The sequence below is a fragment of the Electrona antarctica genome (genome assembly GCF_951216825.1).
Source record: "Electrona antarctica genome assembly, chromosome: 19".
Classification (NCBI taxonomy): Eukaryota; Metazoa; Chordata; class Actinopteri; order Myctophiformes; family Myctophidae; genus Electrona; species Electrona antarctica.
In genome coordinates this window covers 5,247,790-5,273,972 of record NC_136800.1, presented here as the reverse complement: position 1 = coordinate 5,273,972, position 26,183 = coordinate 5,247,790, and the positions used below count along the sequence as shown (strand labels likewise).

The 26,183-nt window shown below is 43.2% G+C and overlaps 1 protein-coding gene across 2 annotated transcripts in view; it reads left to right on the top strand.

Moving 5' to 3' along the window:
- Positions 1-24,940, top strand: part of pkn2a (protein kinase N2a) — a 63,010-nt gene extending 38,070 nt beyond the window's left edge. Inside the window, exons 5-24 of one of the 2 annotated variants that reach the window (XM_079488768.1) lie at positions 3,558-3,687; positions 4,974-5,119; positions 6,715-6,931; positions 8,211-8,396; positions 8,700-8,809; positions 8,923-8,952; positions 9,065-9,208; positions 10,203-10,278; positions 11,559-11,718; positions 12,452-12,578; positions 13,530-13,666; positions 15,552-15,627; positions 16,166-16,257; positions 16,872-17,048; positions 17,722-17,784; positions 17,933-18,009; positions 18,859-19,001; positions 19,534-19,641; positions 21,929-22,009; positions 22,613-24,940. In XM_079488768.1, coding sequence (XP_079344894.1) covers positions 3,558-3,687; positions 4,974-5,119; positions 6,715-6,931; positions 8,211-8,396; positions 8,700-8,809; positions 8,923-8,952; positions 9,065-9,208; positions 10,203-10,278; positions 11,559-11,718; positions 12,452-12,578; positions 13,530-13,666; positions 15,552-15,627; positions 16,166-16,257; positions 16,872-17,048; positions 17,722-17,784; positions 17,933-18,009; positions 18,859-19,001; positions 19,534-19,641; positions 21,929-22,009; positions 22,613-22,816 — 2,484 coding nt within the window. In that variant the 3' untranslated portion in view covers positions 22,817-24,940. The remainder of the gene's footprint in view (positions 1-3,557; positions 3,688-4,973; positions 5,120-6,714; positions 6,932-8,210; positions 8,397-8,699; positions 8,810-8,922; positions 8,953-9,064; positions 9,209-10,202; positions 10,279-11,558; positions 11,719-12,451; positions 12,579-13,529; positions 13,667-15,551; positions 15,628-16,165; positions 16,258-16,871; positions 17,049-17,721; positions 17,785-17,932; positions 18,010-18,858; positions 19,002-19,533; positions 19,642-21,928; positions 22,010-22,612) is intronic. The other variant, XM_079488769.1, reaches the window with a different exon arrangement.
- Positions 24,941-26,183: the final 1,243 nt, after the last annotated feature.

Here is a 26,183-nt window from a genome sequence, read left to right as displayed (position 1 = left end):
TGTGTGTATTGGCCTGTATTCACCATTGGGGTTTTATAGAATCTTGTTTTGTTTGTTTGTTAGATATATTTTTGGCCTTTTACAGTACTAGCCCTTAACCGTTGTGAGATATTGAACCCCCCCCCCCCCCCCCCCACCCCCCCCCCCCCCCCCCCTCCATATTATTATGGTCAATGCCTGTGTGAAAAGTGGGAGTGATTGGTGCAGGCATACGTCGGTGTTTCTGACAGACACTCATTCAGACATTCAGACATTGTCAGAATTATAGTATGATGATGATGATGGTGACAAGAAATAGTGGAGAGAGATGGGGGGGTGAGATGCAGCAAAGGTCGTCTTGTTTCGGCGGTACCTAGGCTTAGCAGCCTAGGTACCGCTACACTGGCTGCCCCGGGCCATATAGAACCACCGCTGAAGTGCCCTTGAACAAGGCATTGAACCACTACCATGAAATGTTCTATGAGCAGGGCCTGGCTGTAAACAAGTATCTGATGCTTAGTCCAGTTACCCTGGGTAAATATAGTAACTTTGCTTTGCTTTAGAATCTTGTTAACCCAGAGAGAAACTAACTTACTAAACCAGTGGGTTACTAAACTGACCTAGTGGGTCTCTGTGTCTGTCGGAGTGTATAGAGACCATCCACAGTCGGCTGCCATTTAAAACATTTGTTCCACAGCCGAGCAAGAGGATGTGAATTTTGTGCAGCGACACATTATGTTGCATGCCATGGCTGCCTCCCTGCAACACGCTTGTTTGTTCCACAAAGCTCCTTTGGTTCCTTGTGGCTGCCGTAATCCTCGGTGCTACGAAAACTATCATTTGGTCGTGTGCTGCTGTGTGTGTGTGTGTGTGTAAGCCGCCATCGCTAATAACAGCTGTGGCACTACTAGAGGCTCTGCTACTCGATGTCGGATCTTATGTCGGTCAGGGGCTAATTCAAGCCGCCGAAGTAGTAAACACTGTGCTTTATGATTTGTAGGTTTTAAGTAACAGTGTAGAATATCAGTCAGCGTTAATGTTGCGCAGTGGCGGCCGTGTAGAGTTGTCCTCTGTTGTACGTCACTCCGAAGGCCAAATGTAATTGGATATATACTGTAGGTTTACCCACTATCTACGCAAGACTATTTCGTACCTGTAGAGCCCTGCCCCACCCAGCAGACTGAATCCTAATGAACCCATTTTGACCTGGGAGCGATTCTACAAATGCCTTCTAAATCATGACATATTGAAATACCTAATGTGTCAGTGGTGCTCAATATTTCATGTCAAGGACCCCCAGCCAAACATGATATGTAATTGGCCACCGACCTCCACTTGAAAATATGTTATTCCAGGAACCCCCCCAGAAGCAAAGATTTTAGTTAAAAAACGTCCGCTCTGAAAGAATATATATTCAAAGATTGGCGCCTCATTTTCACGATTTTTCAAAAAGAGTACCACGCTACGAGCTTGTAGATCTGCTATTTTTCAACAGCTAAAGCATAACACAATGCTTTAAAACAGGGGTGGGCAACTTTGACGATGGAGAGGGCCGCGCTGCGACGCGTTTTGAGCTTGTAGATCGGCAATTTTTGCTATATTCGAATTGAAATCTTGAATTTTTGCTATTTTTGAATTGGAATCCTGAAAATTAACATTTTTATGTCATTTCAAATGCCTTTAATTATACTTGTTTTGAGCATTGAGCTACTAATTTAGACTGAAGTAATTAAAGTGGGTCATGTTTGCATGTTGTGGAATTGTAACAGCTGAAACCAATATTATATCAGTATTCTGACATTAACCTGAGGGCCGCATTAAGTAAAGGTGGGGTCCGCATGTGGCCCCCGGGCCGCCAGTTGCCCACCCCTGCTTTAAAACAACAAAAGTGGTTCCCGCCCAGTATGGGTTAAAAGACAAGACGAAGGTTCAGGTTCAGCACGATATTTAATTTATTCTAGAAAAGTCTCGCAGACCAAAAAAAACAGTTACTGTACAGTTGTACTGCAGTCATAACACCCCCATAATAATGCATAATTCCAGCGACGGTATGCCATGTAAAGTGACCTCCTGGACCCTAGCGTTCCCAGAGAGCGAGATTAAAGCGAGGCAGAGAGAGACACGGACGCAGCGAGCGGTGGCACCTTTGCAGCTGGAAATAAATAGCGCCTTCCTGATGATGTCACAGAGGAAATGCCTGTCAGACGGATGTCTTTCCAGCGCGCTGGCCGCTGCTACCGTCGTAACCCAACCAGTGTCGGAACTTCTGAGGAATTCTGGGTGGTGTCTGCTTACTCCGCTGTTTATGCGTGTGTGTGTGTGCATGCGCGTGCGTGTGTGTGTGTACATGTGCATATTTGTGCACGTTAGGACTGTGTGTTGTCAAGGTATTGGTACAGTGGTGTGTTCCACTTGGATTTTTCTTGGTGAATAATATTTTCCGATGTGGTGATTCGTGCTCTCATCTCCAATTAAGGGCATGAATTAACCCATTTTGACCTGAGATCAGATTAAAAAATATATTTTTTTAGTTTTCTGAAAAGGCTATGTTTCTATGTCAGACCTACAAGCTATGGGTTAGGGTTATCTGCTATTTTTCAATAGCTAAAGCATAACATAATGCTGACACCAAAAGGGGTTCCCGCCCAAAATGGCTTAATGTCCCGGGCCGTTTGTGTTCCCTGTTTCATAACAGCTCTCTCTCATTGAGGAATGACATGGATTTAGGTGTGTTTCACTGTGTCTAGGTTTCATTCATGCCACGGTTCAACTCGGGTTATAATGAAGGTTAAATAAAAATTAACGATATACTTTTGTCATGCAACGAATTGCGAAAATGGCTGAGCTTACAGCGCTTGTATAGATCAGCGTGGCGGTGTTTGGCATCAGTGTGACGTGTTGGGAGCTTGTAGATCGGCTATTTTTTTAAAAAGTTAATAAAACATTTAAACATTTTTTGGAAATATGCCCAAAATATGGACGCCCAAGCTCATGTGGTTAAAGGTTGTTTCTGAGAAAGGAGTCGTGCACCGTTTTATAAGCTCCCAAAACAATGTATTGATTAAAACAATCCATTGTATTGTTTTCCGCTCTGTCAATAGATTGTCGTGGGAGCTTTTAAAACGGTGTGCGGATCTTCCTCTTTCCTTTCTTAGTTATTCTTTTGGATCCTGCACGCGTTGAAATGTGTGGATGTGCGTGCACCTCTTGACCTTTGACCTGAGATCAGATTCTAAAAATGTCTTCTACATCCTGACAGTTTTCTGAAGAAGCTATGTTTCTGTGTCAGTCGTTCTTCGATTTTTCAAAAAATAGCAGACCTACAAGCTCGTAGCGCGCCACTCGGTGGCGAGCTATGAGCTTGTAGATCTGCTATTTTTCAATAGCTAAAGCATAACATAATGCTAACACCAAAAGGGGTTCCCGCCCAAAATGGATTAAATGTTGTTTCTATTCTAACCCTGCGTTTGCCAACTTTGGCACCACCTTGCCGCCTTCTCCGCCAACGTAACCGCGATTACAGTTGTTTTGAATGACTACAGCGGTTGTCCTTTTCATCCGCTGTCTTTTGTTAACAGGATCGCAAGTTACTAGCAGCAGCACAGCAGATGCTCCAGGACAGCAAGACGAAGATCGAGTTCATCAGGATGCAAATCCTCAAGGCCAGCCAGGCCAGCGAGTTGAACTTCGATAACACTGATGTGATTGGTGAGCACCTCCATCATTTACATTCTTTATTCGTTTATTGATGAAAATTACATTCAAAATGCAGTGTAAATATACCAGATTTAGCAAAACGTGCTAATTTCCATCTGCAGTCCCCAGACATCAAACAATACAAACAGGACTGACATACAGGACATGGCATACAAATACCTAGTACATTTCAAACGTAATAAGAATAAAAAATAAGAAAAGATTAAACTATTATTAGGGTAGGTTTACTTATTGTTAGGGTACGTTACCTGGCCTCACCATCACATCAAAGGGGGCCGGCATCTACCCTCAGCTGGTTTAGGATCAGATCCTACTTGACTTCAAGTTCACCCTGTGCCAGCCGCAATTTGCAACACTAGATTGTTTTTTTATAATGGGATGAATCTAGAGTTGCAATAACCCTCCATTGACAGCCCATTGATCAAATTGCATTTCCGATCTGCTTGTGTTATTAAACCACGTTAAACTTCACCAACATTGCGGCTGTAGGGCATGCTTGAATTATCCTCTTTCAAACTGCAAAGTGTTTGTTTCATAAAAATCCACCGTAGATATGTTTATGAGCTACTTTTTGCCAAGAAATTCTGTGCAGTGATGTTTTGTTGTGTTGGAGTTTGGAAGCACTCGTTTTTATTTACGGGTCGCGCTGCTGCCTCCTGCAATATGTGCAAATTAAAAACGGGTTGTACGCAGGGCCGTTCAGTAACTTCGACGAGCGCTTCCAAACTCCAACACTTAGAAAAAGAATCACCTGCACAGAATTTCTTGACAGAAAGTAGCTCATGACATGTCTACGGTGGATTTTTATGAAACAAACGCTTTGCAGTTTGAAAGAGGATCATTTAAGCTTTCCCTACAGTTGCAAAACTTGCAATGTTGGTGAGTTTAACGTCGTTTAATACAAGCAGATCGGAAATGTTGCAAATTGCGGCTACCCCGAAATTATTTGCGCACCCCTAGTCAAGAACCACACCGGTAGGGACTCCTTGGGACAAAACCGTTTTAAGGTAAACCACACCAATGCAACTCATTGAGTTGCAAGGAGTTGCCTTGCAACCTTAAAAAACGCTTTGTCACGACCCGACCCTTTGGTGCGGTTTGGGCTTAAGGCTGCGGCACAGGCTCTTCTAAAACATTCAACCAGTGACTAGGGAAGTTAAAATAGTAGCAATATGTTCTTTTCTCCTTGCCATCCTTGCCACACACATGGTCTACACTACAAGTCTACGCCATCGATGCCATTATTCACTCTTTGCCCACTTTGCCCTGTTTTTCAGCCAAGCCCATCATCAGCCCGCTAGACCTGCGGGTAGAGGAGCTCTGTCACCACGCCAGGATAGAGTCCGCCGTGGCCGAAGGTGCCAAGAATGTCATGAAACTCCTGGGGACGGGCAAAGTCACAGAAAAGAGAGCACATTCAGAGGTGTGTGTGGGTGTGTTTGGGGCCCCAGATTGTGTTGTCACCGACTGCAGTCTTTGGGTTTAGTCCAAAGGAAGCTGGTTTTCTCATCGAAGAAGACCATATTATAACACCATTGTTTGCACTTTACACACACACACGTACCGACAACTTCAGTGGAATTTATTAGAAATTCATTGTTACCACGGCCTTGTTGAATACTTGATTCTGGTTGGTCAGTACGAGGTCTGTTAATTGCTGATTGACTAGACCGCTGGTGTCGATAACGGGCTGAATGTTCCGCCCCCGTCTACGGTGCTATGGAAAAGACGAAGAATAGTTGAATCAGCATTTTGTGTCACATTATTGATTTTGTTCTTGAACAGCTATGTCATATAAGCAGGGTAATGTGCAAGTCGGGCCTCACTGTTCACTATCCTAATTATTTCATAGTCGTACATCTTTAGTGAATTGGAACTACCGACTACTATATTTCAGCAGTTTCTCAGTAAATGGAGTGTGTAATTGATTTGTAATTGATTTGGTTTCCTCCAAAAAAAAACTCACTCGGATCTCTTTTTTCTTCCTGCTTTCCTGCACCTCCTCCCTTTCTCTCCTTCCTTTATGCCATGTCTGCATGGATTAACCCATTTTGGGCGGGAACCCCTTTTGGTGTTAGCATTATGTTATGCTTTAGCTATTGAAAAATAGCAGATCTACAGGCTCATAGCGCGCCACCGAGTGGCGCGCTACGAGCTTGTAGGTCTGCTATTTTAGAAAAATCGTAAAAACGGCACAAATCTTTGAATACCAGATTTGACTGAGAGCCTGCCATCGCGCAAATTCCAGCTTTTCACCAGAGGGGAAAAACTTTTTTTAAATGAGTTAATAGCACAGGCAGACTCTTCACATACTAGAGCATGTCTGGAATAAGTGTCAGAGCTGAAATCGACATGTAAATATGAAATAAATGCCCAAACATGTAGCTAGGTGTAATGTTAGAGACCACAGAAGTGAACCTTTCAAGCCTGTTTTCTCAACTCGCTGTTTTCTGCAAGACATTGAAAAAACGAAAATTCAAAAAAATCCAATGGCAGTCCCTCAGTCAAATTTAGTCATTATATTCTTTCAGAGCGAACGTTTTTTTTTTCGACGTCAGGCCTAAACGGGTTAAAGTTCTCAGTCGCCACGACTGATTCCAGACATTTGGGATTCCATAGAAGCTACAGCATGTCTTCTATGGAAGCATGTTGCGCAGGCGAAAATAGCAGATCTGCAAGCTCTGCGACGTGTTGTGAGCTTGTAGATCGGCCATTTTCTGTCATTAGTTATTTTAAGATGAAATGGTATTTGTTTGAAGTTGTTAAAACTAGCAATAGAATACATCTTCCATAAACACAAATGTGACATTTCTGACACAATGGTGTCAGAAATGTCATAAAAGCAATGGTTAAAAGCCTCAAACTGTAATTTCTTCAACCGGTTGGGGTGGCTCTATATGTAGAACAGACGGTTTAGAATGATAAATACACTAAACCTCATCATTTAAAAACTTTCGAGTCACGGAGGTTTACTTCAGCTTCATTCCATGCCCGTCCGTCTGCCTACACACTCCACAGGCCCAGGCCCGGTTCAACGAGTCCAGCCAGAAGCTGGACCTCCTACGGTATTCCTTGGAGCAGCGTCTCAGCGAGTTGCCCAAGAACCACCCGCGCAGCAGCAGCATCGTGGAGGAGCTCTCGCTCCTGTCGGCGCCGGCCGTCACCAGCCCCAGGTCCAGCATCATCTCCACCCAGAACCAATACAGCACTGTGGCCAAGCCTGCCGCACTCACAGGTACGCTACACCAGGGGTTCTCAACGTTTTTGGCCGGGGACCCCCGGAAATGCTTTGGCAATGTCTCGGGCGCCCCGCCCCCTCCCGACCCCCAATATAAATTGACTGCTACAATAACCTTAAACCATTTTGGGCGGGAACCCCTTTTGGTGTTTTAAGCATTGTTATAATTTAGCTATTGAAAAATAGCAGATCTACAAGCTCATAGCGCGCCACCGAGTGGCGCGCTACGAGCTTGTAGGTCTGCTATTTTTGAAAAATCGTTTTTTTTTTTTTTTTTGGAAAATAATTTGGGGACCCCCTAAAATAATTTGGCGACCCCCCGAGGGGAACCAAGGGGTCTGCAACCTTTTTCCACATTAAGTGCATTATGTTTTCATTTTCGTGATAGTCAGTGTGCCATATATAATTATGACACCACATCAAAATGAAATATTCCCAACTGATTTTGATTGTCCATGGGATACACATAACAACCTTAGAAATATTTTCTTTCACATCAGGGTGTATACCATTAAACTCAGAGCAATAACCCACCTATCTCCCATCCCCAGTCTAGGGCATTCACTTCTAGTCATTTTTACTAGTTGACTAACGGTTGCCTAGTTTACTAGTCGACTAGTTGTTTAACCACCCATTATGTTTAAAAAAAAAGAAAAAAAAAAGAAACGTTTTTTGGGGAAATAAATAGTTGTACATTTAAAAACATTGGTGACTATAACTATAATCTACTTGATCTTGAGGCCTACAAAATCGAGAAAAAATAAAAAATAAACTTTTCGACTAGTAAACTAGTCGACTAGTTGCTTAATGCCCTACCCCAGTCATGAGTTTAATGAATTTTAAATGTACAATTATGTGCAGGATGTAATTTGAAGATGTGAGTGGACTTAACTTTTTTGGAATGAAAAGAAAAAAAACGTCTCTGTCTCACACTTGTGCCAGTGATCACCCTTTCCCTGTGCCAATGTTGGTACCCGTGCCTAAGGTTGCCTCCCCCTGCGCTACACTACAGTGACAGGACTGACTATGCCATGATGATGGCGCTACACTACAGTGACAGGACTGACCATGCCATGATGATGGCGCTACACTACAGTGACAGGACTGACATGCCATGATGATGACTTTTTGGGTCGTGAAAAACATGATTGTCTAACTTCTTCTGCATCTGGAAATGCTGAGTTATGATGATTGTAATTTAACCCATTTAGACCTGAGACCAGATTTTATTTTACAAATGCCCGCTGACAGAACACACGCTCTTCCAATCCTCCAGGCACACTCGACGTCAGGCTCATGGGCTGTCAGGACCTCCTGGAGAACGTTCCGGGCCGCTCCAAAGCCGGCGGGATCCCTCTGCCGGGCTGGAGCCCCAGCGAGACGCGCTCCTCCTTCATCAGCCGAGCCAACCGCAATCGGGGAGCGAGCGCGCGCAACCTGACCAAGAGCGAGGAGCTCTCAAGTGAGTTAATCTCATCCCACAGAACGGTGGGTGCTGCCTCCTGGTTAGTTAAAGCACGGACCAAATGCTCCTTGTGAGTTACAGGGACCCTGGTTTGAATCCGAATCCCATCATGTCTTGCTCTCCGACCTCGATGTCTTGTCTCTACACTTGGCTATCAAATAAAAAGCTACTGTTTCCTCCCCAGAATATCGTAAAGAAAAGGTGAACGACAAAAAAAAAAAAAAGCTTCTCTTTTTTTCCCAAGCTCAAAAATGGTTAATAGGGCAGTATTTAATGTACAATGTGTTTCTGTTTCCTCAGATGAAATAAGTGCAGTGTTGAAGCTGGACAACACAGTAGTAGGCCAGACTAGCTGGAGGCCGGTCAGCAACCAGGCCTGGGACCAGAAGTTTACACTGGAGCTTGACCGGGTAACATGTCAAACACACGCACGCACGTCGCACACGCGCACACACAACACATGCACTGTCCTTGACTGAGATTGGTTGAGATTTTGAACTTTTTTACCCCTCCCTCCCCCCAGAGTTCCCGCTCTGAAAGAGCCACAACCCCGGTGAGATTGGTGCTTTTGAATGAATGTTTTTCTGTTTTAACATACACATGTTACATGTTTGCTGACCTGTGTGTGTTGTGTGTTGTGTGTTGTGTGTGTGTTTACCCTCTAGTCTCGTGAGCTGGAGATCTCAGTGTATTGGCGTGACTGGCGCTCCCTCTGCGCGGTGAAGTTCCTGCGCTTGGAGGACTTCCTGGACAACCAGCGTCATGGGATGTGTTTGTACCTTGAGCCACAGGGGATGCTGTTTGCTGAGGTACACGCACGCACGCACGCACGCACGCACACACACACTCTCAAACACGCACACTGCTTTACCCCAACCTTAACTATTCAAATACACACACATACATATACTCAACCTTTGCCATTAACCTTTAATCCATCCATAATTCGGAAGCTAAATTTGTACTTCAGTCCTAAAGTAGAGCATTTGCATAAAGAGCATTTGGTTAAATGTCCTCACTTAGGGGGACATTTTAGCCACTATAAAAATAGAAGTACTAAAACACACACACACGCACACACCGAGACAGAGGCCTCTGAGGGTACGCTCGACTTTACAGCATGAGGTCAAAATACAACCTTGGTAAATAAATAAATGGTAAATGGTGCATTTATATAGCGCCTTTATCCAAGGCGCTTTACATAGATGCATTACATTCACCCATTCATACACCGATGGCGGTGGAAACCATGCAAGGCACCAACCAGCACATCAGGAGCAATATTATTAGTTCAGTGTCTTGCTCAAGGACACTTCGACACTAACTCTGGCGGGGGCCCGGGTTCGAACTGGCAACCTTGCGGTTGCCATCCAGCCACTCTACCCCTGAGCCACCGCCGCCACAACCTTGTGTCTATTCTACTCATCCTGGTGGTTTACAATGACGCTGACATGCTCAGGTGGAATCCACGCGCAGCACCTGGACAGCTGCGCTGCCTTGAGCAGCTGCGCTACTTAACACATTTTGGGCGGGAACCCCTTTTGGTGTTTTAAACATTATGTTATAATTTAGCTATTGAAAAATAGCAGATCTACAAGCTCATAGCGCGCCACCGAGTGGCGCGCTATGAACTTGTAGGTCTGCTATTTTTGAAAAATCGTTAAAATGTGCCTCAAATCTTTCAGAAAATTGTCATGATTTAGAAAACTTTTTTTGTTTAAATTTCGACGTCGGGCCTGAATGGGTTAAAAATCTACTTATAAATCGCAATTAAACTTTTCTCTCTCCTTTTTTTTTTTACAGGTGACATTTTTCAACCCTGTCATTGAGCGACGGCCAAAGCTGCAAAGACAAAAGAAGATTTTCTCCAAACAGCAAGGTGAGGAGGAATTCCTTTCACTTTTTTAGGCCAGTTCTGAGATCTGACCCCGAAACAGACCAAACAAAAAAAGGTGGATATTCTCCTGAAAGCACGCCTGGGGAGCGCCTAAAGCCATATGAATCCATTTTTGACCATATTCACAGCCATTTTGCTTCATCGTCATCATTTGTTGGATTGGAAATAAATGAATACGAACCTCTGTGGTAGCTTTTTTTTCTTGAACTGTCCTTGGCGGTTCAAGGAGAGAGGAAGAACTTGTATAAACTATTCAAAAGGTGTGTCACATAACTCCCCAGTTTGCGACATGTGTCTCCATGGTAACCTGTAGCCCTTAGGCTGTGACCTCAGAGTTGTTTGAGGAGAACCGAAAAATATGGCGATCGGTGTCTGTGGCCGTTTTCCTCCCTTCCTCAGTGTCCCTAATCCTCTTCTCCCTCTGCCACGCTCTCCCCACCAGTGATGTTTTCGTCGACTAAAACTACGACGAAAAATGTCCGTCGACTACTTTTTTCCACTGACGAAAACTAAATGGAAACTAAGCTATGATGACTGAAACTAAGACTAAATATACTGACAATTTCGTCAACAAATGAAAACTAGACCAAAATGTTAGGAAGGGGACAAGAGATCCAGAATAAGTCCTTTTATAATTGCTTGCATGCTGAAAATAGCAGATCTACAAGCTCACAACGCGTCGCAGCGCAAAGTGTAAAATCAGCCATTACGACAGCATCAAGGCCCGCCAAAACACATTTTAGTCGACTAAATCAACTGTCGATTTAGTCGACTAAAATCTGATATTTAGGCCTGGGCCATGGCTCAGTGGTCCAGGCACCTTGGCTGGTAATCCAGTCTGGCAGTGTGCCGCGGGTTCGACTCCCGATCCCGACGGCCTTTACTGCATGTCTTCCCCCCCCATCTCTCTCCCCATTTCCTGTCAGCCTACTGTCTGTCCCTCCATAAAAAATATAAAATAAAGGCGAAAGCCACAAAAAAAACATTAAAAAGAAAGAAAAAAAATCTGATATTTAGTCGACTAAAACTAGACTAACATTAAGACATTCCAGGTGACTAAAATGTGACTAAAACTATTATTATTAACTATTCAAGAGACTAACTAAAATCAAAATCTGCTGCCAAAAACAACACTGCTCCCCACCGCACAACAACAACTATACTCCATCATTATCATTTATTCGCCCACTATGCTCCACCTCAACCCTCTTGCCGTTCTCCATATCAAACTCTTTCCACCCCTCTATGCCCGTCCCTTTCAGGTAAGGTAACCTTCCTGCGGGCGCCTCAGATGAACATCAACATTGCCACCTGGGGCCGGCTGGTACGGAGAGCCATACCCACAGTCAGCACCAACTCCTTCAGCCCACAGGCAGCGGAGACTGTTCCCAGCAGTCTGCCTGGCTCCCCCACACCAAGCAGGTGGAGAGCAGCATTCACACTCCAAATGCCTCATTCACACACACACACACACACACACACACACACACACACACACACACACACGCACACACGGTCACACACACACACACACCCTAGCAGTTGGAGAGTAGTATTCAGACAGATGTTTCCGCACGCACGCACGCACGCACGCACACACACACACACACACACACAGTAGGGAATGCAGTATTCATACACATAATCTCACACCTAGGCCCTTTTTGAAACTAGCTCCTCGCCACTCGGTTTGAGCATAGATAACCGAGACGCAATGCAATGCAAGTGGATGGTAGGGGGATTCCGGTGCCGTCTCTATTATTTGTAGGGCGAGTGGCGAGGAGCTAGTTTCAAAAAGGGGGCTAGACTCCTCAAACTCACCACTTCTCACAGACTCGCACTGACGTACATAATAGAAATGCATTAAGAAACGAATGTGTCCTTTTGGTTCTAAGACGTTCTTAAACTGGATACCGAATCCAAATGAATAACCACAATTAATTATTACAAGACGTAGGTGTTGATTGAATTTGTATGCAAAAAAAAATCAAAACCCTCAGGTGATTGGTGGTGATTTCCTCCTCAGCAATGAATTGAGCACAATTGTTTCAAATGCCTTTCTCAGCTTGCATGCTGGCAACGATTTATAATGCACATAATTTTCATAGATATTGATCCCACCATTAAGCTGTGTCTCCTTCTCCTTTTAACCTAGTGACCCCCTGGTGACCAAACTGGACTTTGACAAAGAGCCCACCCCAGGACCCAAGCACTACCCTGTACCTGTTGACAACAGAGAGCCACTTCCACAGGACAAGTTGCCAGACAAGGAGGAAGTGCAGGTATGATGGTCTAAAATAAATGACGTCTTATAATAACGATACTAATCTGCTTTTTGCCCCTACTGGGGTCTTTGTAGTAGTAGTTTTATTTGTTTTTCTCTGCCGTTTTAATGCCATTGTTGGTGTTTTTTTGTTCGTTTTTTTTAAAGCTGTAGCACTTGTGAGATTTGTGAAAATGTAAAGTGTGTTACAAATAAACCGTGTTATTATTAGTAATACAGTAATACTTTATGTTTTGGTATAAGTGTAGCTGGCAAGACTGTCCACCCCTGCTGCACTTCACTCCATCCATTATTTTGTAGAAAATCCAACAATCTCATATTTCCTTTCATTTCATACGTCCATGGTGTTGGATGTGCAGATGTTCACGACAGTTATTTGTCATTGCTTGTCGCTGCCCTCATACAAGCCACTGAACCAAGTCACACTTCTTCTAATAGCTGTTTCTGCTTTGCCTCTGCATAGAAGTGACTGAATCCCATAATAATTCATTCACACTCTTCAATTCAGGCCAGATTCAGGAAACTAAAAGTTCTACCTGGGGGCTGGCCCAGTGTTTGCAAAGGTTAATCTTTAAAGGTTAATCGTTAACTCTCAAATTGTCACCTAAAGAGTAGTAGCCCATAAACGGTTTCTGTTCATTTTCCCGTCCAAAAGAAATCACACCCGTGTGAACTGAGTGGTGCAACTACCCCCCCCCCCCCCCCCCCCCCTCTCTCTCTCTCTCTCTCATTAGCAGGCAACAGTGCAGTCTCTCTCCGTTTCTGGCACGACAGTGCCCCTACTGGTACTCATGAGTCACACATGAGTCACACACAAACATAGGTTAACACATAGTCACACACATAGGTTAACACGGACATTGCTGTTCCTTGGAGTGGTTGCACCACTCAAAAACACACGCTACTGGGTGCAATATCACTTGTATCTGATTTGCCTTTGTCTCTCCAGGATGCCCTGGCGTCATTTGACTTCCTCAACAAGAGGAACAGCATAGCGGTGAAGTCGGAACTGGACGGCGTGGCGGAACAGGAGATCCAGCCTCCAGACCTGGAGCTCACTGCTATCCAGAAAGATAATGAGATAAGGTAAGGACGGTGACTGGGAAAGGCATTATTTTAATTTTGTTTTTCAAAGAAAATGCACAGGCGGAGGAAAGGGGGGATTCAAGAGGATTTGTGCTGTTCTGCTTAAGCCATTTTGACCTGAGATCAGATTCTAAAAATGTCTTCTACATCCTGACAGTTTTCTGAAAAAGCTATGTTTCTGTGTCAGTCGTTCTTCGATTTTTCAAAAATAGCAGACCTACAAGCTCGAGTGGCGCGCTATGAGCTTGTAGATCTGCTATTTTTCAATAGCTAAAGCATAACATAATGCTAACACCAAAAGGGGTTCCCGCCCGGGCTATAAAAGAACCATTAGAGCGAGGCTAAAACCTACATACGCTTCACCGCATGGTGCTGAACTCTCTCCTTATATTCTGAACACCATGGTGATGCGCTGGTCCTCCACGGTTCAACTTTTAATAAAGGGTGCTTTGCTCAAGAAGTTTGAGAAGTGCTTATTTCATGCACTAGTCAAACGAAGGGAAACACTGCCCCCTGGCTCTGTTCCCCGGTATCACTTCACTAATGTTGATGCAAAGCAGTGTGCGTTTGCAGAATCCAGTCTTGTATCTACACTGCACGGTGGCGCAGTCGGTAGCGCCGTCGCCTCACAGCTAGAAGGTCCTGGGTTCGATTCCCCGCTGGGGACGCTGAGGGCGTGTTCTCTCCTCGGCGTCATCAGTGCACATACCCTGGGTGGGGTTGACAAAAAAAGGGCCTTTCTTTTTATAAAAATATTTTTTATCCCACAATTTTGTAACCCATTTTTCACCCCTGTGTCAATTATCTAATGTGATCCTGGGCTCTACACACCCTCCGCCAACCTAGTCCCCATATATGGGGGACATGGGGACTTGAACGGACTTGAACTCATGCTTCCTTCATGCCTGAGTGTCCAAGTTGCTCCTTTACACCTGACAGGGAGGAGTTTCCCCTGGTTTGACTTAGCACGTGGAAGGAACACGTTATTCCAACCAGTTCCTTTCCCCTCCATCAGGCGCCCCGGGTGGCCAGGGAATCCCTGCCCTGCCCTACGGTAGGTACAATCACAAAAAACATGCAGTGATTCTGGTCTCTAAACTGCCTCCCCCTGGTCAGCCATGGCGCCTATTGGAGGGGAAAGGATGACGTATTCCTTTCACGCGCTACGTCCGACTGGGGAAACTCCCCCCTGTCGGGTTAAGAGAAGCGACAGGTTGGCAGAGAGAGTCTAGCACCCAGCAGGATTACATTAGATAATTGACACTGGGTGGAAAAAATGCGTTGCAAAATCGTGGGATAAAAATTACAAAAAAGAAAACATGGAGGACAGTATTACCATTTACCATCCATATAATACTTTTGCTTCATTTTCGTTAGGTTAGTGTAAAGAGACAGGAAACCAAGAGAAGAGAAAGAGACTGCAGAGAAGACTCAAACCCGGACCATACTTAACCCATTTTGGGCGGGAACCCCCTTTGGTGTTATTATTAGCATTATTAGTTATGCTTTAGCTATTGGAAAATAGCAGATCTACAAGCTCATAGCGCGGCACCGAGTGCCGCGCTACGAGCTTGTAGGTCTGCTATTTTTGAAAAATCGGTAAAATGTAGTGCAAATCTTTGAATATATATTCTTTCAGAGCGAACATTTTTAACTCAAATCTTTGCCTCTGGGGGGTCCTTGGAACAACATATTTTCAGATGGGGTCGGCAGCCAATTGCATATAATCTTGGGGGTCCTTGACATGAAAATGTTTGAGAACCACTGACATAGAAACATGGGTTTTTCAAGAAAACTGTCACGGACCATACTGTAGGTCTATATGCACTAAGTGGCCCTGCCACCAGGCTGTAGTTAACGACTGTTAACGATGCTCTCCCTGCAGGGAAGAAGAACAGTTCCACTTCAGCCTCCAGGACTTCAAATGTGTAGCAGTCCTGGGTCGTGGACACTTTGGAAAGGTACGTTTTGCATTGCAGTGAGGCCTAGTTCACACCTACACAACAAATGTTTGGTCCGTGTGTGATGTCTGATTGCTGTTTGATTGCTGCTCCAATTCATTTTCAATGGGAGTCACATGGTTTGACCAAACATTTTTGTTTGAGGGGGGAGCAATCGGCAATCAAACACAAATGTTTGATCAAAACATGTGACTCCCATTGGAAAAGCATTGTGGTGGCCCAAAAAAACGACCAAACACTGCTTTATTGGTGTTTGGTACGTGTGAATGAGGCCTTACGCCAGGGCTCCACCGGACGCGTTGCGTTGCGTCTGCGTCGCGTCAAAAAACGCACCGGTTCAATTTTAATGCACGCGTCGCGTCTCCGTCAACGCGGGCAGTGGAGCCACCCTTCATTGATTAAAAAGGGAACATTCCCTGACGGTGACGGAGACGCGACGCTGACGCGCCCGGTGGAGCCCGGCCGTTAGGCGATCGAGTGATGTGACAATTCGAACGGACTCTTTTTTTTTTTAAATCGATCTGCCTGCATTTCCCAGGTGTTGTTAGCAGAGTATAAAAGCACGGGGGAGATGTTCGCCATCAAAGCTCTGAAGAAAGGCGACATTGTGGCTCGTGATGAGGTTGACAGGTAAGCCCTGGGGCTCCCAGACAAAATTACTTTGATCTTTATGTCAACATCAGAGGCAGTATATATATATATATATATATATATCATTGCTCATGTAACCCAAAGTATCTCGAGTTCTAAACTAAAATGATTTGGAATCTAAATGTGTACGACTTGTTTTTGCTCTGTGGATTTATTAAGTGTTGATGGTCGCTTGAAAGATTGTTTATGACTTAAAGGGGCATTCCACTCATTTTCAACATTTTACTATGTCATTAATATACCTTAGAGCTGTTGTGTGGAAATAATAAAAAAGTCCCCCCATTCTGTGTTTCCTAGAACTGGAGGTCTGAATTTATTTTATTTGTTAATTATTTTTCTGGGAAACACAGAATAGGGGGACTTTTTTATTATTTCCACAACACCTCTAAGGTATATTAATGACATAGTAAAATGTTGAAAATGAGTGGTATTCCCCTTTAATATGTACAGTCGGGGAGAGAGCCTTTGTGCTGATGTAACTATGTACGGCGTACGCATGTCTGCATATGTTTTCAGTGCCTGCGTATAAATGTCATGTTTTTTCCCCCATGCTCCTAAGACTAACAATGACCAATCACCCGCTCTCTTCCCAGCCTGATGTGTGAGAAGAGGATCTTTGAGGCGGTGAACAGCGTGCGTCACCCGTTCCTGGTCAACCTGTTTGCGTGCTTCCAGACGCCGGAGCACGTGTGCTTTGTCATGGAATACGCGGCGGGGGGTGACCTGATGATGCACATCCATGCTGACGTCTTCTCAGAGCCAAGGGCCATGTGAGTCACTGGGAGCTTTAATACCGAATAAATACATCTCATCTTGGTGTTCTTTTTGAGAACCACTGATGCAGGCGAATGGCAACCGAGATTTATTTATCAAGATAAATGCCTTCCTCAGTGTTGTTTTCGTCGACTAAAACTATGACAAAAAATGTTCGTCAACTACCTTTTTACACTGACAAAAACTAAATGAAAACTAAGCCACGATGACTAAAACTAAGACTAAATATATCGACAATTTTGTCAATAAATAAAAACTAGACTAAAATGCTAGGAAGGGACTAGTGGACAAGAGATCCAGTATAAGTCATTTTACACTTGGTTGCATGCTGAAAATAGCAGATCTACAATCTACGAGCTTGTAGATCGGCTATTTTCCGCAAGCGTAAAATCAGCCATTACGACGGCAATACATTTTAGTCTACTAAATCAACCGTAGATTTAGTCGACTAAAATCCCATGACATTTAGTCGACTAAAAGTAGACTCAACACTAAAGCATTCCAGGTGACTAAAATGTGACTAAAACTAAATGAAAACTATTCAAGAGACTATGGCTAAAACTAAAATCAAAACTTGCTGCCAAAAACAACACTACCCTATAGTCTATATGATGCGGTTCCCCTGATTCCTTACTGAATTATTTTCTTGTTTATCCGTCCCTTGTGCAGATTTTATGCAGCTTGTGTTGTATTGGGACTACAGTTCTTACATGACCATAAGATTGTGTACAGGTAAGAGATGCCAACCCGGTGGGTTCATTCATTCCCTTCCCCCTGTACATGCATAAAGGACAAGTTCAGAAATTCATATAAGTTGAGAAATTCATCTTGCCGTTTGATGTTGATTTGTTTTTTATGTTTCATATTTGCAACTTTGCAGAGATCTGAAGCTGGATAACTTGCTCTTAGACACAGAGGGCTATGTGAAGATAGCGGACTTTGGGCTCTGCAAAGAGGGTAAGGTGGCAACGTGCATTCGTCTAAAGGCCAAATACCTGTGTTTGCTAAAGCAAATCTGTATTCTGGGCAATTGTTTTAATACTGTAACCATGAAAGTCACCTGTACTGTTATGTACAGTTTCTAGAAAGAATACTTTTGAGTTCAAAACAATAATGGGCCCTTTTAGTAAACTATGGGTGCGTTCGGATATGTGCACCAGGAGTGCACTCACGTATTCATTTGTATTGCTAAAGTAAGTTAAGTAGCCTTGCCGAGCCATGAGGCCCATAGGGCAGGAGCCTATCTCCTGTTTCTGTAGCGTGAGGCAGCTTGATGTACAAGTACACCCCCTGGACATGACGCTAGTATGTCGCAGGGACTTACCCCCAATCCAACCCTTGATGCTGAGTGTCAAGCAGGGAGGCACTGGGTCCCATTTTTAGAGTCTTTGGTATTTGTATTGCACATTGCGCTATATCCGAAAACACCCTACATGTTCAGGCCATCTTTACACATAGATTTCTCCACCAGTTTCCATATGGTCTCCAGATATGACCTGACACAAACAATGTGTCCCCCGTTAAGTTAAAGGTATATTCAGTGATTTCACTTAATTCAAATATCATTTTTTTTTTGGATAATCCTCCCAACTATAGAGTGTGCTGACCATATAAGGAGTTCCTCCCTGTCCCCAGTGAGCCCCTGGGGTCAAAAAACCCTAGTTTCAGTTTAGGTGGCGGGTGGCAAAGCCTTCATCCAATCAGGATGAGAGGAGCCTTCCTCCAATCATGATTGAGTGGGGGCGGGCCTTGGTGCATTTGAAATGCGCAACATTTAATGTAGGATATTTCCCTCGTTCCCGCCAGGAATGGGATTCAGGGACCGCACCAGTACATTTTGTGGCACGCCAGAGTTCCTGGCCCCGGAGGTTTTGACCGAGACGTCGTACACGCGTGCTGTGGATTGGTGGGGGCTGGGAGTTTTGATCTTTGAGATGCTGGTCGGGGAGGTAAGTGGATGGACACCCGTCTGGCGCTCAGCTTCATGAGTTATCCCATTTTGGGGCATTATGTTATACTTTAGCTATTGAAAAATAGCAGATCTACAAGCTCATAGCGCGGCACCGAGTGCCGCACTATGAGCTTGTAGGTCTGCTATTTTTTATAAAAATCGTGAAAATGTAGTGCAAATCTATTGAATATATATATATTCTTTCAGAGCGAATGGTTTTTAACTCAAATCTTCTGCTTCTGGGGAGGTCCCTGGAACAACATATTTTCAGATGGGTGGGGTTCGACGGCCAATTACATATATTTTTGGGGGTCCTTGCCATGGAAATGTATGAGAACGACTGACATAGAAACATAGGTTTTTCAAGAAAACTGGCAGGATTTAGAAGACATTTATAGAATCGACCTCGGGTTATACGGCTCTGAACCGTTATACACAACGGTTACGTATTGCAGCAAATAAAACACAAAACCTAAGATCAGATCTTCTGCACGGTATAATGCCATTTGACTCTTGTGTCTCTCTCTCAGTCTCCTTTCCCCGGCGATGACGAGGAGGAGGTGTTTGACAGTATCGTCAACGATGAAGTGCGCTACCCACGTTTCCTATCCACCGAGGCCATCTCCATCATGAGGAGGGTGAGTTTAGTCCACTGAAAATTAGAGGCGCGTCAGTTAAACAAACCAATTGATTTAATCCACGATCAAGAATAATGGATTTTAATTAAAAAATGATTCAAATATACTGAAAATTATTTTTGCACTATTGTTATGTATAAAATCACAACAATTTAGTCGATTTAGATTTTTTGTTTCAACTGGAGCATTTTATTGGAAGGAGGCATTATTATAAGGAGGAGGCCTATATTTCTATTTTTCAAAAAGATCATAATGAATGAAACCTCATTTCGTGGTGGTGGTTTGAACCCAGTAAAATGTACTGGGTTCATTTATTGAAAGCAAATAGTAGGTCTACTACAGTATGAAATAAACAGTGCAGTTATAGGTGGACACTCACTGTTCATTTAGTAGGTCTACTACAGTATGAAATATACAGTGCAGTTATAGGTGGACACTCACTGTTCATTTAGTAGGTCTACTACAGTAGGAAATATACAGTGCAGTTATAGGTGGACACTCACTGTTCATTTAGTAGGTCTACTACAGTATGAAATATACAGTGCAGTTATAGGTGGACACTCACTGTTCATTTAGTAGGTCTACTACAGTATGAAATATACAGTGCAGTTATAGGTGGACACTCACTGTTCATTTAGTAGGTCTACTACAGTATGAAATATACAGTGCAGTTATAGGTGGACACTCACTGTTCATTTAGTAGGTCTACTACAGTATGAAATATACAGTGCAGTTATAGGTGGACACTCACTGTTCATTTAGTAGGTCTACTACAGTATGAAATATACAGTGCAGTTATAGGTGGACACTCACTGTTCATTTAGTAGGTCTACTACAGTATGAAATATACAGTGCAGTTATAGGTGGACACTCACTGTTCATTTAGTAGGTCTACTACAGTATGAAATATACAGTGCAGTTATAGGTGGACACTCACTGTTCATTTAGTAGGTCTACTACAGTATGAAATATACAGTGCAGTTATAGGTGGACACTCACTGTTCATTTAGTAGGTCTACTACAGTATGAAATATACAGTGCAGTTATAGGTGGACACTCACTGTTCATTTCCAGCAGAACCTCCAGGGTGGTTCTGCTGACGCTCCGTTCCGGAGCAATGGCCGTTTTTAGCCGAAAAGTGCAGATCTACAAGGCTGAAAAAACACTTTTCGCTGCGCGGTAGTCCGTGCGGGACGTTATCAATGTGTTCCATATTTGGAAGTATAAAGACAGGGGCGAGTCACGTATCATAGTAAACACCGTCTTCGTGACTTAAAGGAGAAAGGCTTTCTTACCTTTATTTGTAGTTGTTACGTCCCCACCAAAGAGGTCCAGGTGTTATTTTGTGCAGAAGTGCATTATTGGCTATTTCCCCTAATATAAGCCCTCAATGGGGGTTGGGTTTTTGTGCTAATTCGCTTATTTCCATCGAAATAAGTAGTAAAGTGTGCCGCTTGGGATACTATTTACATTATGAAGAGAGGATATATTTTTTTAAAAATAGATTTTTGAGCGATGGAAATAAGTGAATTAGCACAACACCCCATAGCCCCATTCCATTCAATGCAATTCATTGAGGGCTTATGGTAGGGGAAATAGCCAATAATGCACTTTTTTGGGGGGGGACGTAACAACTACAAATAAAGGTAAGAAAGCCTTCTAGTATGGAATTCTCCTTTAAAAAAGAGTCGTGTTGCAGTATTTTTGGCATTCTATTTTCCTCATTTGTCTCTGCTGATGTTTATTGCTTAGTGCATACACAAAGGTGTATGCACTAGTTCTCTGCATCGTATGTCAGCATGTTGAGATGCACTTGCATCGTGGTCAGACTAGACTGCTTCATTCCATTACCAACTCATTCAGTGCCACCTGGTGAACACCAGTTTTGGCCCTCGTTGCCACCGAAGCCCATTATAAATAAAAGAAAGAAAATGAAATTATATTGTGCATGTAATGTGCATGTCATCACCTGACATGCAGATTAGAGCAATTTTCAAAATATAGATAAAAAAATAAAAATATTAAAAAGAAAAGGCGTCCATTGGCACTCGCCGCCACCAGGGGGAGGCGTCCAAAGGCGTCCTGTGGCACTGAGACAGTTTTAATGTAATCTACTGCAAGGAGACCGGGGTGGTCCTTGAGGGGGAGGTGGTGGGACCAGTTGGATTGGACCATAACTCATATTGCGCTCCAAGCAGACTAAAACCAGTTCTCAGTTTGCATAAGAGGATTTTGCCGTGTGTGGTAAATGTTTACTGTTCTTTATCATCCTGTCCTTTTCCTACAGCTTCTGAGGAGGAGCCCAGAGCGTCGTCTGGGGGCAGGAGAGAGGGACGCGGAGGAGGTGAAGAAACATCTCTTCTTCAGGGTGAGTTTCTATACAAACCATCTACAATCTCACAATGCGTCGCGATGCGACACATTGTGAGCTTGTAGCTCGGCTATTTTTCAAAGGATTTTTATACATTTGAAAACATAAATGTAAAAAGAACCACCGCTCATCCGCTGAAAAAACTTAAAAGTGAGGTGCTGGAGCCACAAAGGGAACATGAGAAAGATAAAGGGAAGCTCTGCACACTCAGATCTGCACACAATCAATGTATTTACATAGCAAGCTTTTGGTCTACTGACCTTCTTCAGGCATAGCAAGCTTTTGGTCTACTGACCTTCTTCAGGTATGCCTGAAGGTGGTCAGTAGACCGAAAGCTTGCTAAATAAATACATTGATTGTGCGCAGATCTGAGTGTGCGGAGCTTCCCTTTATTTTTCTCATACATTTGAAAACATGAAATGGGACATTCTGCATAATGACTACTTTCTTCTTTTGGTACTTTTTCGATGCCAATACTTTAGTACTTTTACTCAAGGTACATTTCCGGACTTTTAATTGCAACAACAGAGTAGTTCTACATTGCAGTATTGGCGGTATGTAAAACATGAGAGCACTTTTTTTCCCCCACCACTACTACAGAACATGGATTGGAACGGACTGTTGGCCAAGAAGGTGAAGCCGCCGTTCGTGCCGACCATCCAGGGAGCCAGCGACGTCAGCAACTTTGACGACGAATTTACCTCAGAGGCGCCGATTCTCACCCCGCCCAGGGAGCCGCGAGTACTCAACACGGACGAGCAGCACATGTTCAATGACTTTGACTACATCGCCGACTGGTGTTAGCTCTCCTGACCGCTCACTCACTCACTCACTCACGCACGCACACATACATGATAATCAAATACATGAATACACAGGCATACACACACACACACACACACACACACACACACACTGTGAACCAATCAGAGCAGAGAAGACTGTAGCTCTTTCCCCCCCCCTTTTTTTTTTACATTTCCTCTTCCCTGCTCAAAATGTCGGGAGGTGGGGTGAGGTGTGGCAGGGCAGTGAACATCCACCCTTCAAGGCCTCTGGGGTCCTGCTCTGTGCCATTACAACGGACAAGCCATCCCACCTAGCCCAACGGACAACACACCATGTTTGTTTTTTTTAAATCGACATGAAGAACCTTTTTTTTTTTTTTTTACAAAAAATAAAATAAAAAACACAAAGCAAAAAGTTGCTTCTCGGAGGAACTTGGCAGTGAAAGAGGAGGCAGAGTTATTCTGCACGTGTTGTCTGACCACTGAGAATGTTTTCATATGAACTCCTTTAGTTCGAGGAGACAACAACACAATCATCATTATTATTATTCGTCACTGTTCATTGTATTTTAAAATAGTTCTTTTTTTTTTCTTTTTTTGTCTGTACAGATTATATTCATTCATATATTTTATTGATTTCTTTTTTTGTGTGTGCGTCTTTGGCAAAGCCCTCGCCATAGCTAAAGGACTTTAATATCTCACTGTATGGTTGATTTGTCTGCCATGATCATTAATGAAATTATTCGATGAATTTGAAGTGCTCAAAGCATTAATGTCACTGAACTGGCACAACGGTCAACTGCAGCGAACATCTTGACTACTACTACTGCTTCTTAACTTGAAATCCAAACGGAAAGAAAAAAATAACACTACAGTTTGTTTCGTGTACTAGTCCAGTCTAAAATGCCTATTCCATGCTCCGACCTTTCAATGCTGTTCCAAATGCTGTCATCTTGTTCACATGATTATTACAGCAACTGTACGTGTGAATACAAGGACCATCGTTATTATAGTGCTATAATAGTATAAAACAATCCAGCGTTACATGTTGGTTAAAGGTATTACTATACTAAACCGCATCATCCTGCAATCAGATTCGCTTGATTTCATACCGTACCAATTAGAATTGAATCTGTCCTTATATGAGTAATCCCTGACGAAGTGTTTTAGAGAAGGTAAAGTGAAACTTCTCCCATTACAATTTACTCTCCGATGCCACCTAGTGGCACTCCAGCAAGTTGCCGAATGCAGTAACTGCACAGAGAACAAACCCTTATTGAACAACAAACGAAGCAGTGTGCTCTCCTCTCGTCTTCTATCCTCAGCTTCTCTTTCAACGGAACGTCGTTTTAAATTTCCTCTTGATACCTCAGTTTACTTTACGCAACACAGTTACAGCTTTACTACCAAAACCCAGTCATTTGGTCCTCATTGGAGGACATGGGGAAATGGTGCTAATTAATAACAAATATCAGCTGGTCTGTGAACCCAGTGCTGGGTTTCCCAAAAGCATCTTAGTGCCACGTTCCTTTGTAAACTAAAGTGCTAAAGATGATTTATTTTTGGGTTTTTTTTAGGAAACCAGGCTAAACTCAGTGCCAGTGAGTGAATGTTGGTCAATTTGAAAATTACAATATTTTTAAGTACTTATTTGGTTTAATTGTCCACACTGGCACAATAGAACCAATTGTATTGCCTGCCACAAGTGCAGACCCTACCAAACTGGCTCTTTGAGGCATTAAGATCTTTCAGTAAATGGATGTATTTTTTAATTAGAAATTGACCCAGAAATTGTGCAGACCTGTTGATATGAATCACTACAGGGGGCGGGGCAGGGTATATATGTATATGTACACACAATTAAGCTGAAAGCACTAATTTTATCAATAGTTTTTTTTATATATATATCTATGTTTAGCATAATGATGAAAATAGATTGTACAAAGTTTTTGTTGTCTTATCCCCCCTCCCCCCCATTGCTTATGAATGGCTGCGTGTGCATGTTGGAACAAGAACAAACGAGATCTTTTTGGATGGTACACCAATAATGAAGTCACAAAACGTGCTGTTTCACCCTGGTGTAATAAAAGAAGCAGTCATTTGTTGCCTATCATGAATGCACAAATTAAACACTTAAATAGTGGTGGCACTGGTGGGTGGCTTTTGTATGCATCCTTTGAGTTGAAAAGAGTGGTTTTAGCAACTGCTTTGCAAATGTAGTGTGTTTTGGTCCCACCCTTAATCTTAGACATGTTAGGGTTAGTTTATTTTTCATATCGAGGGCTTAAGTTGGAGCACAAAGCACTTTTTTGACTTTTATAGATCAAGGGTCCTATTCGCTCCATCAGATGGTAAGAATATGGTCATTTTTTTTTACTTTTTAAAATAAGTATAGATTGGTTAAATATGTTTAGATTAAATTACAATGAAGTTTGTTTTTGCGCTCCTATAAAATTCTGAAATTGTCACTCGAAGCCCTCGAAATATATTTGTGTTGCCATCGTGAAAGCTTTAATCAAGAACTGAGGACGGTTCTAAATCGGCTACCTCTGTGTCACCCGTTTCGACATACCGTCTCATAACTTTTTATTAGTTTTAATAAGAATTTGAAGGTTTTCAGAAAACCTTAAATTAGGTTTGAGAAGGCATTTTTAGAATCAGCCTCAGGTCTAAATGGGTTAATTCTTTTTAAATAGATTTACAAGCTCACAAAGTGATCCGCTGTGAATACCTATTTTTGACAATCAATTTTCTTATCTATCTAAATCCCAAGCAATCCTCACTGATGGCATCCCCATTTTGGACATGCAATAGGTGACTTCAAAAGAATGTCCATTAAATACCCCATCTTCAACTATACAGCTTAAGTGGTTAATTGTGACCACAGGTCGCATTTACTATGAAAACGTGCATTTCCAGTCCGTCACCCCCATCAGGGATGGAGATCCCTGATGCCAGCAACTACATATGACCTCAAATCCTTAGATGTCCATATATGGAGCTGACCTGTTCGGACATTCCATATGTTGATCCTTCCTCTTCGATACCTGTCCATTTAAACTAGACGGGCCTGCCCCAAAGTTGTTAGTGCAGTGCAGTGCCCGGCAGCTGGCGAAAACTAGTTTTCAACAGGCCCTCATCACCTGTACACTCAAGACACTGCCCCCCTTAGGTCTCCATATATGGAGCTGACCTGTAATGACATTCCATATGTTGATCTGACCTCATCAAACCCTGTACTCAAGACACGCTGCATATATGGCCAGTACAGAATTAATTCCACATGTTGATCTGACCCCCCATGCCAAAGCACCAGCGCTCGCCCAGCAGTCTGTCACCCAGGCGGATATGTTGATCTGACCCCCCATGCGCCAGCGCTCGGCTGT